Source organism: Rattus rattus, chromosome 8, assembly GCF_011064425.1.
Source record: "Rattus rattus isolate New Zealand chromosome 8, Rrattus_CSIRO_v1, whole genome shotgun sequence".
NCBI classification, from domain to species: Eukaryota; Metazoa; Chordata; class Mammalia; order Rodentia; family Muridae; genus Rattus; species Rattus rattus.
This window is the reverse complement of record NC_046161.1, coordinates 48122787-48136089: the sequence shown is the minus strand read 5'-3', so window position 1 is coordinate 48136089 and position 13303 is coordinate 48122787. Positions and strand designations below refer to the sequence as shown.

Here is a 13303-nt window from a genome sequence, read left to right as displayed (position 1 = left end):
AGGTCAGTCAGTGATGTGTGGGGAAGCAGCAGGAGGGGTGAGCTTTATGTACTGGGCTCACTGCATGATCTCACGGACTCTGTAGCAGCCTTGCACTTTTGCCTGGGGTGGTTACTGTGCTAGCTGGCCCATACAGTAAGAGGCACAGTAAATGTTCCCTAGAACATAGAGTAGGTGGAAAACTCAAAGACTTAAAGCAGAGGAAGATGGGATGCAGAGTAGGTGTGGCCCACCTGAAACTGCAGAGGGTATGTCTCCTCGGAAAAGGTGACTGCCCGTCTCATACCCATTGACTACAGATGGGAATGCTGGTGTCATAGGATCAAATTTTCAGATAATTTTAGGAAATCTTTGTTGTGCTTGTTAAGAAATTTCCAGAAATGATTTCACATCTAAACTTTTATAACATCCTTTGTGGACCAAGTATAACACATTTGTTCCCAGTGAGTGGTCTGCATTAGAATTAAAAGCATTTATTTTCTAACCAAGAACAAACTGTTCCACGGAAAAAGAGGATCTTTAGTGCTCATCACGTATAAAACTAACTCTCTTTGTCCTTTTTCATCTGTTCCACAGGTGACAGAGACATAAGGATTGGTGATGTGCAAAATTTGAAAGTGGTGGAAAACTTCATTAACGAGAGCCTGCGGTATCAGCCTGTCGTGGACTTGGTCATGCGCAGAGCCCTGGAGGATGACGTGATTGACGGCTACCCGGTTAAAAAGGGAACTAACATCATTCTGAACATCGGAAGAATGCACAGGCTCGAGTATTTCCCCAAGCCCAATGAATTTACTCTTGAAAACTTTGAGAAGAACGTAAGAGCTCCTCCTTAGATCCGAGCATGTTGTTTCTGGTGCTGTGGTCTTAGCTGCTCCAGTCCCGTGCTTGTGCCACGCCCACTTAGCCTCACCTGCCCTTTTACGTCATGGGAGAACCTGTGTCCTAGGGCTTAGAACATGGCTAACACATTCATTGCAAGCCAAAGATGTTGGCTTTGTAGCTCTGTAAAATGTCTGTATAGTTGCCACCCTGCGAAGCAAAACATAAAAAGTCCTTAATTTGGCAAAGACTTATTTAAGGCAACTGATTTCTTCCATTCAAATTATCATTTAATTAAAAAAGACCCTTATGTGTATTCGTGTTTTTACCTGCATGTGCGCAAGCATACTATTTATGTGCCTGGTTCTCGAAGAGTTTAGAAGAGGGCATTACAGCCTTTGGAATGGGAGTTTATGGATGACAATGAACCACCATGTGGGTGCTGGAACTGAACCTGGGTCTTCTGGAAAAACATCCAGTTCTCCTAACCACTGAGCCATACATATCTCCAGCCCCGAATTTATCACTTTTCTATAACGAAGTAAAAGAAAATAATGCATCACTTTAGCATCCTCTAGAGTCAACTGTTCCACCAGCTAAGCAAAGGAAAATCCATTCCTGCTTTAGATAGAAATCAATCGAATAAGATTTAGTCTTATTGCTGCCTTTATTCCAGCCAATAGCCTCAAGCGATGGATGTTATTCTAAATAAAACTCAGTGATCAAAAGGATCAGCATTCTTTTTTATACAGCTGGTGTGTAGGAGAGAGGTTTTTGCTTCCATTAGGTCAGAACAATATTATTAAGATAGAATTTTCCAAGTCGCTCCCCATATTTCCTCCTTTTCAACTTGTGTGTAGCATGGGGACCCAATGCTGACACGGCACTCTAATTGCTGATTCTAGACAGGCAACCCCTCGTCAGTCAACTGATTGACATTTTTTTTTTGTAATTCTAGTATATTGAGGTCATGTAAATACATATTAGACAAGAGAGACAGACAGACAGACACGATCCTCATCGATTTTCACAGTAACTAAAAGTTTCCAGAGGACCTGATGTAATGGTATATTACTGTGATCCTAGCGCTATGAGGTAGAGGCAAGAGGATCAGAACTTTGGGGCTAGCCCAGGCCACAGAGATCCCCTCTCCTTCTCACACACACAAGAAGCTTGACACTAATGGTCTGGTCATCCATAGTTTTTTGTCTTCATTTCATCTATTATATGAGCTCTCTCTCTCTCTCTCTCTCTCTCTCTCTCTCTCTCTCTCTCTCTCTCGCACACACACACACACACACACACACACACACACACACACACACACACACATTTGTGTTAGTAACTTGCAAAGCACCAGGGAAGCTGAAATTACTCTACAAGGTATCTAATATTGCCCATATTGTGGTGATTCGAACTGCCTTACCCCAGCTTATTGACTTGCAAACAAAACTAGGGACTATCTGTGGCTGGTCTGTGTCACAGGAGAGGCACCGTGGTCGAGAAGGATCCTTTTTTAGCCACCGTCATTTGTTTCAGGCAGGGAGCAGCATGACAGAGCTCCAAGTCAGAGTATTCTGACTGACCCATGCTTTCAGAGAAAAAGCAAAGCAAAGGTGGTTGCATGATTCTGGCTAATCATCTGATCGTTTTCATAGGTTCCCTACAGGTACTTTCAGCCATTTGGCTTTGGGCCCCGCAGCTGTGCTGGGAAGTACATCGCCATGGTGATGATGAAAGTTGTCCTGGTTACACTTTTGAAACGATTCCATGTGAAGACATTGCAAAAAAGGTGTATTGAAAATATGCCGAAAAATAATGACTTGTCCTTGCATCTAGATGAGGACAGCCCCATTGTGGAAATAATTTTCTCTCCAAGGAATTCAGAAAAGTACCTCAAACAGTGAACAAGTGGGGTCTGTCTACTCTGACGCATTACTCATCGATAGCTACCTGGGAACATCAGTTTTATCGAGTAGGTGGCCTCAACCTCACCACGGATGTTTGATGGTCTGAAGCATTTTATGATCACAGCTCCTATGGTTTGTCAGCAAGCCAAGCATCCATCCAGAGAGCCGGGATGCAAAAGAAAGGAGTCCATGTTGGGGACCAGTAAAGAGACTGAAGCCTTAAAGGACCAATCCTACAAAATATACATTGGGAAAGCAGGCCATCAGTAAAACCCATCTGGTCTCCTGCTAGAGTTCCACAGTTGTTGTCAGCACATCTAAATGACTCTGGCAGAAGTACTTAAGTTATTAGAAAGGCCAGGCCATGTGGGGTCAGGCATAAATGAACAAAAGGAACTTTCATTTGTGTGTGTGTGTGTGTGTGTGTGTGTGTGTGTGTGTGTGTGTGTTGAGGGTAAGTGGGAAGTAACAATCTAGACTCTTCCCACAAGTTAAGCCCGGTTGCTTATGATGGATCCCCATGTAAACTGTTTTGGGGGCAAAAGTTAAACATGGGAGTATTGTTTCTTACTCTCAATTCGTGCTCCCAGGAGTGTAGCTTGACTGTAGTAGGTGTAGATTCAGGTAGAACATGCCTAAGTCGTATTAGCCTGAGTAAAATATAGCTAGGACTCTGTGTGTGGTGTAGGGGGAAAATCACATGGTGCATTTCAAATAAATAGGTCTTTTTAAAAAGCCATTTGCATTGTTGCTTAGCTCCTTTAGCAGTCTGAGGAAGGAAATCCCTCTGTGACTACATCGAGTACAGCAGGCCAGTGGGCCCCCACTTCTAAAGAGTCATCTCTTCCTTTGACATACCTTCTCACCTTTTTTTTTGTCATGACCCCATTCTTTCAAAGAATAAAGAGTTGAACCCTCACAAGTCATTTTTCGTCCTACCTCAGATTTAAGAGTTACCTTAGAGATTAAAGGAGTAAGTAGCTCATTAAATCTCCATAGCCATAGGTAAAATGTACACCTTGGAATTAGAGTCAAATAAATGGATTAATTTTCTTTACATCGCTTTGTGTTCTAAAGTCACTATAAATGTATGCAGTAGCCAGCATTTGGTAACTTAAAAACTGAAAGTTAAAGCTCACTTACATACATGATGTGTTTCCATGAAGGGGACAGCCATCATGGTGTCCCATGCAAACATTCCTTTTGACTTCCTGTTTAGCAACAAGGACACAGATGAGCGTGAAAGGTGCATGAGTGCCTTGACACCATGAACTGTATTTTGTTATTCTATCTTTTCTCCATTCCCAATCTAACTTTTCTTATTCACTGTCAAGATCGGCTTGGCATAGACACACTTGCTCATGGACAGTCTAAAATCTCAAGTATGGACATTGGTAGGAAGGACATCCTTGGGCTTGGATATATATGGTTTAAAGAGAGCTAGGATATGACTATCCACCTAAATCTGTTTGCAGGTCTAGATAACCATCCAAATTTTGCTCCAATGATCAAGGTGAAGGTCAGCACATCACACTAACTCACTCGATAATTCTCAGTGTGCTTCTTACTTTGCTCTCTGGAGCTGCATGGCTGCAGAGAGCTCTCTCTTATCAGGGTTCTTCGCTCACTTATTCTCCTGGTGTATCAACTTTTATTTCACATGAAAATATGCACCGAAGGCCTATATGTTATGCTGAGGCGAGAAGTTGAGAGTTGTATCTAGATAATATGGAAACAATAATGGGTTTAAAGAATCCAGAAGTTGGAGGTAGGAAACATGGAGAGGACAGGAAGAGAAGTGCTGGGCTGACGATTGAGGGAACATCTCCCATTATCAAATATTTGGTTCATTGTTGAGCCTAGCCTCTTTAGACAAAGACCATATGTTCCCACAAACGAGAAATCTGTCTATTGGCTTTCCAGTAGGCTGATGGACACACATTTGAAAATCTTATTATCTCTTCAAATTCTTATATATTAAGTGCTCATGACTTAACAAATGGGCCACAGATTCTATTTTTGTCAGCTTTCAAAAAAGCAGAATGTATGTTACCAGTAAAATTCATGTACATAAGTTTTACCACGATCAAGTTATGAGAACGACTATCCCTCTCCTCTCCACTGTGTCAATCACCTCTGCTAGGCTTTCATGGAGATGCTGTTTCTCTTTCCACGTGGAAAATAGTCAGGTTCTGAACTGTTCTCATATTGGGAAATGGCCATTGGAAATTGCCATTTTGCATTTCTAAGTTTCACTTTTCACTATGTGATTATGTAGCATTGACCATCACAAAATAATGCTACCTAGACTCTCTTCTGCACCTTGTGTCAGTTCTGGGGCCGACCTCTGACTTAGACTTTCAGAAAGACTTGTTAAACTGAACCTGATAGTGAATTGGAATATGTGAAATTTTCAGTCAGACGCTCAATTTAATTTAGGAAAGTTACTATCTCCATTTCATTATTTTACGAAGCACCCTTTTCACATCCCCATTTGTTCGTTTGCTACCTACTGGCTAGAGTTTCCTTCTTTTGTGTACACATAACCCCTCACATATGGGCAATCTCCAGATTCTGTTAGTAAAAAACTCAGTTTTTAAACTGTATCTGTCACTTGAAGAAGTGATCCAGATGGAACCAGAACCCATGACTTCTGAACTTTGTCCCAATTCCTTAAACATGGCCTTTAGCTCCCCCATCTTCTGTCTTGATTCTGCAGAGTGTAAAATTGCCAGTCTCACGGAGCTTATTCTAAGACATTATTATTTGTCAGAGCAGAGGTTCCAACTCGGAATGAAGGAAGTAAACCACTCCCTTAAAACAACAAAGGGCCGGGTAGCTCTCCCAGCTCTCCTAGCTCCCCAGCCTTACTTTCATCTGACAATGCGCTTTCAGACTTGGAGAAGAGCAATTCTCAAGTCAGGCAGCAGGGGGCAGACACAGCGAAGGTTTAGCTTTGAGGTTTGGCAGCGTCCAGCAGAGGAAGTGCAACCTTCCCAAACTTCTGGCAGTCTCCATGGTGTGCCAGACAGTTTGGTGGGCATTTTTGTCTGGTAAATGGAAGTGCCCTTCAATATCCATTTATTTTATCATTTCGGATTCCTAAGAGGCTGACTCCAGATGTTCCCCTGAGTTTAGATCAGAAGCTGTCCACGGAAAGCTATGACACAGAGAGTAACTCCCTGGGCTTTGCTTTCTACATCTGAATAGAGCTGAAGCACAGTGTCACCGGCTGGAGTTGTGACACACTAGAAACTAGTTGCTATCTAGTGACTACTAAAGGCATATGATCCAGGGATAATAGCTTATTAGTTTAGCTTATTAGTTTAGCCTTAAAAATATTTATAGACCATGCTATGCTGGATGTTTAGGAGAAACAACAATGTATAATATTGTAAGTATTATTTTGAAATTTTATTTTGTCCTAATAATAGCACCACTATAATCTATGGTTTCTTTTATTGCCGTTATTACAAGCTCAGCCCCAAACATGAAGGGCAGTGCTGCCTGAGGTTTTGGTCTCTGTAGTCTTCTTTCTAGTTGGCTCTCACATTTTATTTATGCCCCACACTTTACCCGGTCAGTGCGTACACCTTTGACTTGACCTGTTCCATGTGGAGATCTGTGCTTTAGCCTTCCCGATGGACAGTAAGAGTCAGGCACTCTGGGAGCAGGAGGGCTGCCAATCTGGAAAAGGGGACTTCAGTTAAGGAAATGACTAAGGGAACTGGTGTCCAGGGTGGGGGAAGGGGACAGAAAGGCCAATGACCAAAGCATCTCAGAGGAGGGCAGATTCAATTCACAGCATGGGGTAAACTGTGAAAAGAAAGACCTGGACCAAATCTGGCCCGTGTGAGTCTAGGACGAAAGGGAAGGGGCTGTGAGCAAGAAGAGAAGCTGCTTCTATGCATTTTAGGAGCAGAACAAGGGGAGGGGGGAGCCATGCAGTCAACGGTTTCAGTCAGGGGACAGAGAAGAGGCAGAGAAAGCACTACCTGCACGCGCACTGCAAAACAAGTTACAAGGTCAGCTGCAGAGTTCTCCAGTTCCCGAGTTCCCGAGTTCCCGAGTTCCCGAGTTCCCGAGTTCCCGAGTTCCCGAGTTCCCGAGTTCCCGAGTTCCCGACTTCCGGACTTCCGGACTTCCGGACTTCCCGACTTCCCGACTTCGGTTCGGAGTTCCTGAGTTCAGTTCGAGTTCCCGAGTTCCGAAGTTCCCGAGTTCCGAGTTCGAAGTTCCTGAGTTCGGACTTCCTGAGTTCCCGAGTTCCCGAGTTCCCGAGTTCCGAGTTCCGAGACTGCCTCGGTGCCTCAGGAAGCTTACTGCTCACTGGGGCCTTGATGTGGGTATAGAAGGCAGGTCACATGTGAACCTTAGAGCCATAACAGGTCAGCTTTGGGCTTCACTCAGCACATTTTAGAGACGTACAAACAAACGGTATGGCATACCTGACCCTAACAAAAAAAGAAAACAGCAACAGCAGCAGCAGCAGCAACAACAAAAGAAAGAAAACCCAAAAGTCCTTAAGCCGATTCTGCAAACATATGGGCCCCTGTGGGCTGAAACCTATGCACTATAATCACGAAGTAGAATCTTCCCAAATGTCTGCCCGCTCTATGAAAGGTAAATTGTGTCTTTATAAATCAATGGGCACAAACAAGTCAGCTACATTCAACAACATGGATAAATCTCACCGACAGAACACTGGATGGAAGAATACACAGACCACAGACAGACAGACAGGCAGACAGGTAGGCAGGCAGATGGATGGACATATACACACACTGTAGACTACCATTGACTTTGTATTTGCATGTGTTATGCTGTTAGAAGCACAGGGAAGGGTTACCCTAGGGGTAAGGACTAGATTCCAAGTGAGTGAGTTAGTCTTGAGGTGCTGGCCATATTCTTTTTTTTTTTTTTAAACCTTTTTATTGATTGTGAGTTTCACACCATGCACTGCAGTCCTGCTCATCTCCCCACCCCCTCATATGTGCCCTTTGTTCTTACGACCTCCCACCCAAAATAACACAGGCTCACGCACATACACGTGCACACACGCACGAACACACGTGCACACACAGTATCACCACCAACAAAAAAAGGCATAGACAATATCTCATGTGGCAGCTGTGGTGTGTCACAGTGTGTCCTACAGTATATCCCTCTGTCCACACATCTTCACTTGCAGAGCCAGTAGTATTGTTTGAGGTCTCTGGCTTCTGTGACACAATCAATATTGGATCCTCATCAGGACTCTGTGGATTCACATCCTGCCCACCTCAGGGCTTATCCTATGCTTCCTGCTTCTAGGCAGGTGCTGGGCTTCAGGGAAGCTCTGAGACACCTCCTCTGGGGTGGGAAAGTGCAGTCTGAGACATGGGAAAGCCAGAGCTGCTTCAGGGGTCCCCAGGTCTGCTACGAGGCTAGGGTATTCCAGTTCTCTGACTCTTGGACATCCAGGTGCTGCTAGGAGTCAAGAAAAAGTCAAGAATGGAGTAGAGTCCTTGGGCTGAGGACAATGTCTAGCTCAGGGCCTGGGGAAGGGGATGCTCGGGTTTGTCTCAGCAGTGATTGTCCTTAGCTTAGCGGAGGCAGGCTGTAAGTGCAGAGAAGCCTTCTATGGGCGATTTAGCTGTGGCTCTGTCCGGGAAGACCTTCTGCTCTTTCCCCAGTGTCCATGGTAGATGAAAGAGTCCGCGGGTTTGTTGACTGTGGCGGGAAAATGGGTGCGTACCCACTTCTCAGGGTCTGACCCGAGATTAAATACCTTTTTCAAGGAGGAATGTCTGGGAAGGGAAGCTTATTGGCTAAGACCTCAGAGCCAATAAGGTACCTCATTAGGATGGAGTACTCTGTTCTGGGCCTACATGACTACAGGCGACGTTTCCTTATGTGGGGAGTGCGTCAGTGCTTTAGGCTTGGAATCGGTAGGGACTGAGGAGTTGCCTAAGTCTCAGGTGTGCGCCCACCGAGTCTCCCGGGTCTCAGACATGCGCTACCTTACCAAGCTTCCTGGCACGGTTTTCCCGTCCCACAGGGCTCCTCTTGGTTATCCTGTTGTTATTGCATCACGGAGCCCCTGTAGCTCCTGATCTGCAGGAGACCCTGTACAGTTGATCCTGGTAGCTCTCGGATCAGCCGGACTGGCCCTTTCACAGGTCACGACCATTCACAGGTGATACAGATTCAGAGCCCTGGGTCTTGGTAGCTGAGCTGATCAACCATGTTGGGGTGATCTTTCTGTGCTCTGCATAAAGGTTGTCTTTGTATTATCCCAATGTTGATTTTTGTACCAGCAGACAGCTGAGTACTGTCTGGGAGTTTGGTATTGTTTTAATTGTCAGCACCTGCATCATATTTTGTAAACACTCACCTTCCTTACCTTCTGATTTTCTTTTTAATCTTTATTTAAAAGAGCTGAGTCAGGGGAGGAAAGACGAACATCTGGGCAGAGAGAGGAACCGTGGGAAGATTTGAGAGGCCCGGGATTTGCCAGCTAGACACAGAGGAAGTCCGATGTACTGAGACTGAATTAGAGGTAATGGGCCACATGGCAAATGTGGACTAGTATAGACAGGTTTAATTAAGTTGTATGAGCCCAAGCTGGGAGATCTAAACTTTCATAAATAATAAAAAGTTTCTGTGTGTTTATTGGGAGCTGGTGGGTGGAGACAAATGAATGATACGGCCCACCTGCTCTCCCTTATCTACCTACCAGAGTGAGCTCTCTGGCACTGCAGCAGCTCGGCCACCCAGTGCCACCATCAACTGAAGGCGAGGTCATCTCTCTTGCTCTCACGCCCTCAGGGCAAGCCCACCCACACCCACACCTCTAGAGCCAGCTTAGTTAAGATGTGGGGCCCACTCTCCCAAGTGCTGCAGCCTGTGAGGGGCCAGGCTAGCTCTCCCGCTCTCCTGCTCTCCCGCTCTCCCGCTCTCCCGCTCTCAGGGTTGGCTCACTCATGCCTTGGCCATCAGGACCAGCTCCATTGTGTTGCCCAGGTCATGTGCAGTGTCCACTGTCCTGAGTGCTACAACCTTGGAAAGGGCAGGGCTAGGTATCCCGCTCACATGACTCCAGGGCCAGCTCTCATGACCACTACTGCAGCTGGTAAGTGGAGGAGGAGGACATCACTCCTGCATCCATGCCACCTCACCAGGCAAGTGTCAGAGCCAGCTCTTTTCACTCTCCTCCTCGGGGATGGCTTACTTGCCCCTTTCCACGAGGGCCAGCTCTACAGTGCTGCCAAGACAAGGTGCAGGGCCTGCTCTCCTGAATGTTGCTGCTGGCAACAGGTATGACCAGCTCAGCTGCTCACTCCTCTCCATTCTTGAGTCTCCAGTTTCATCTCTCTTCACGATGCTCAAGCTGTCCCCCTTCTCTTTCTCCCCGACCTGACCACCACATACTTGCGTATCAGGGTGCTGAGGCAGGCTGGTCACGAGGCTGGTGGCCCCTGGGTGACATCCTCCATCTATGCTGCATGGAGTGTTGGTTAGTACAGCCCACCTATGCCATGCACTGGAGCATGGGACCGTGGGTGGCATGGTGGTCTACAAGTCTCTTTGTCTTCCTCCTGTGCTTCACAGCCTGGATCTGATTTGATTTGATTTTCCTGACTCCTAAGCATAAGACAGCTTTGGCCACCAAGTCAGTTACCAGGCTAGGATGAGCAAAGGATGGCCATCTGCTCTGCCTGACTGATATAAGAACAACACCACCCACACGGCATTTCCTTACCATTGCCAGGGAGCGTGTTCTGTTTCTTGATCTGAGTGCTCTTGTGTGTATTCATGTTCCCCTTGTAGAAATCCATGGGGCTGTACATTTTTTTTTGTAAGTAGATGCCAATGAAAATTAAAATAGACAAGAACATGGAAAACAAACCAATGAACAAATAGACCCCAAAGCCTCAACACAGCAAGGCCTAGGATGAGTAGTGGGCCATGCACCTGTGCCTCAGTCCAGTGCTGACCGGGAACAGTGATTAGGGGATAGGAGGTGACACCAGTCTCACAGCTGGCGCCTTAGCATGGCCAGCCAAGCCCGTTCATGGTGTGAAGGCTGGGACACAGCAAACAGTGTCTACCCGTGAGGCATCGCAGCTCCGGGTTCAGGGCAGAGCTTCCGGAGACCTCAGTTCACACACAGGTAGAATGGCGATGGCGATGTGTTGAATACATTATGTTAGGTAGGCACTGTGACCTGCACAGGGTGAAAAACAAGAAAGTGTTCAGTTCTGTAGTTACTTCCATCCCCACAGCTCCAGTAGCAGAGAGATTTGGCCAAGTGATCTGTATGCAGCCACACATTGTCAATGCTAAATGGAGAATCGAACTCAGGGTTTGTCATCTAAGACTTCCTAAGGGTAGATTAAAAACTCATTCCTGGGGGTTGGGATTTAGCTCTCAATGGGTAGAGCGCCACTGTAGTGCAAGGCCCAGGGTTCGGGTCCAACTCAAAAAAAAAAAAAAAAAAAAAAAAAAAGGAAAAAAAAAAGAAAAAAACCCAAAAAACAAAATTCATTCCTGGGAAACTAGCAGCGTTGCATCATGGGAAGTCATTCATTTGGAAGGAAAAGTGTAAGAGTTTGGGATGAGTAAAGGTGATTTCCAAATAACCTTTTAACGGGAGCCCTCTCAGATTATCTGTCTCTATGGGGACTTTGGATTTTATTGCCTTTGGGTTGTTTTATGGCTTTGTAAATTATCACTCATAGAAATGTAAATAATTCGCATCTATAGACATATAAATAATTAGATATATAAATAATTCTGCTCATTCCCAAGTAATAAAGCTAGATCCGACCCCATATAAAAATCACTTCAACTTTCTTTCATCCCACTTGAACCTGTCATTTTGAATGAGTTATAGCTTCTAACGAGCCCCGCCCATTCAGTTTTGCTTATGTATTCATTTTACAATTATGTGAGAACCGTGATTTTTACTTTAAAGAGACATTACACATGTGGAGAGGTCAGATTTGGTCCCGTGGCCTCTGTCTCCTGAGGAAGGCTCACTCTGCTGTAGTGAAATCTGCTGACAGGAGATCTCAGGGGATTTCACAGGGCAGGTGCTTAGGCTAAAGCCCAGGCTTGGCCTTGTGTTTTTCCTGGCCAGGGTTGATTAGGACATTGGCAAGACAGTTGGACTTTGGGAGGACCCAGTGTGGCCTGGAAGCAATTAACAGTGGATGAGTGAGAGCAGACTCAGGCCTCAGACTAGACCAATAGAGTTTGATAGTGAAAAAAATTTACAGATGGGTGGGGATCGGGAAGTCATAAATAAGGGATTTTGGATATGTTTAAGTACTTCCTTTGCTCATTTCCTAGTTCTGTGGTCTGGCAAATTATCCAAGTTCCCTGTCAGAGTTTGAACCTTGAGTACCCAGTCTCTACCACCACTTTGTGTGTTTAAAGGCTTGGTCATCAACACATCACTAACACAAATGGCAGACCCTTTAAGAAGTGGAGTTAACTATGGTCTGCGGGCAGTCAAAGGCCATGCAATTGAAGGAACCCTGGGGCACCGGCTTTTCTCTTGATCTCAGCTACTCCTTGGCTGAGACTTCAGCTTTGCAATGTCAGCCCCATGCTGCCTTACCACAGCCCCCGAGCAACAAAGCCAATCACTCATGGACAGATTGTCTCAGGCAGAGCTACAGGAAAGGGAAGACGTCTAACAGAGCCTCTGAATTTCACATCTTCCCCTTTATCTATCAAATGGGAAGATATAGAAATGAAGTAAAGGCACCGTACTGTGTCAGCACTTCTGCAGGTTCCGATGAAGAAGGATGCAGTGAGTAAATGTTGATAGGGAAACTTTTGAGGGTATATTTGGGGGGGGGAATTATCAGAGCACTATTTATTTCTAGTATTTTCTAAGAATAAAAGAATAGTTATAACCCTTCCCAAGTGACGCACAACCCATCTAGAAGAGAAATCAGGTTCTCGTTATTCTCTCCAAGCTACAAGTACATATGTTTTAATTCTTAGCTATATCAAAAGAAAATAAAGGAAAAGATAATCAAAGAGCATTTTAGAGATAAAAACAGAGGTGACTAGGGACAGAAATAGTGAGGGCCATGGCTGGTTGAGTATTTGCTCTCCACTCCTGGGACGTCATCATGCCGTGCCATTCTTCATCTCGCCATAGCAGTCTCCTGACGTGGGGTGAGCTTCGCTAGCTGGGAAGGGGAATTGGGATTCAAACCCATGCTAAGTCAGTCAACCCCACTGTACTGTGTGTGGATTCCTGGAGCATAGAATTGGAAGGGGGAATTGTGGGTGGGTATGATCAAAATACATTATATATGCGTATGAAACAATTTAAAGAGTAAGTAAAATATATGTGGGAGGGGAAAAAAATCTAATCTCCCAAAATCAGATACTGCAGTTCCATAACACAGTAAGGTACTATATTAGTTACTTTTTTTTTTTTTGCTGTGATAAAATATCATAGCTAGAAGCAACTTAAGGAAGAGAGTGTTTATCTCAGCTTACAGTTCTAGAAGACTAAGAATCCATGATGGCCTGTTAGCATAGCGACAGGCAGGCACGGCAGCAGG

At 45.2% G+C, this 13303-nt stretch overlaps 1 protein-coding gene across 1 annotated transcript in view; it reads left to right on the top strand.

The window, feature by feature from the left end:
• Nucleotides 1-3651, top strand: part of LOC116906994 (aromatase) — a 126495-nt gene extending 122844 nt beyond the window's left edge. The window contains exons 9-10 of the mRNA XM_032909921.1: nucleotides 577-818; nucleotides 2481-3651. Coding sequence (XP_032765812.1) covers nucleotides 577-818; nucleotides 2481-2729 — 491 coding nt within the window. The 3' untranslated portion in view covers nucleotides 2730-3651. The remainder of the gene's footprint in view (nucleotides 1-576; nucleotides 819-2480) is intronic.
• The last annotated feature ends 9652 nt before the right edge of the window (nucleotides 3652-13303 follow it).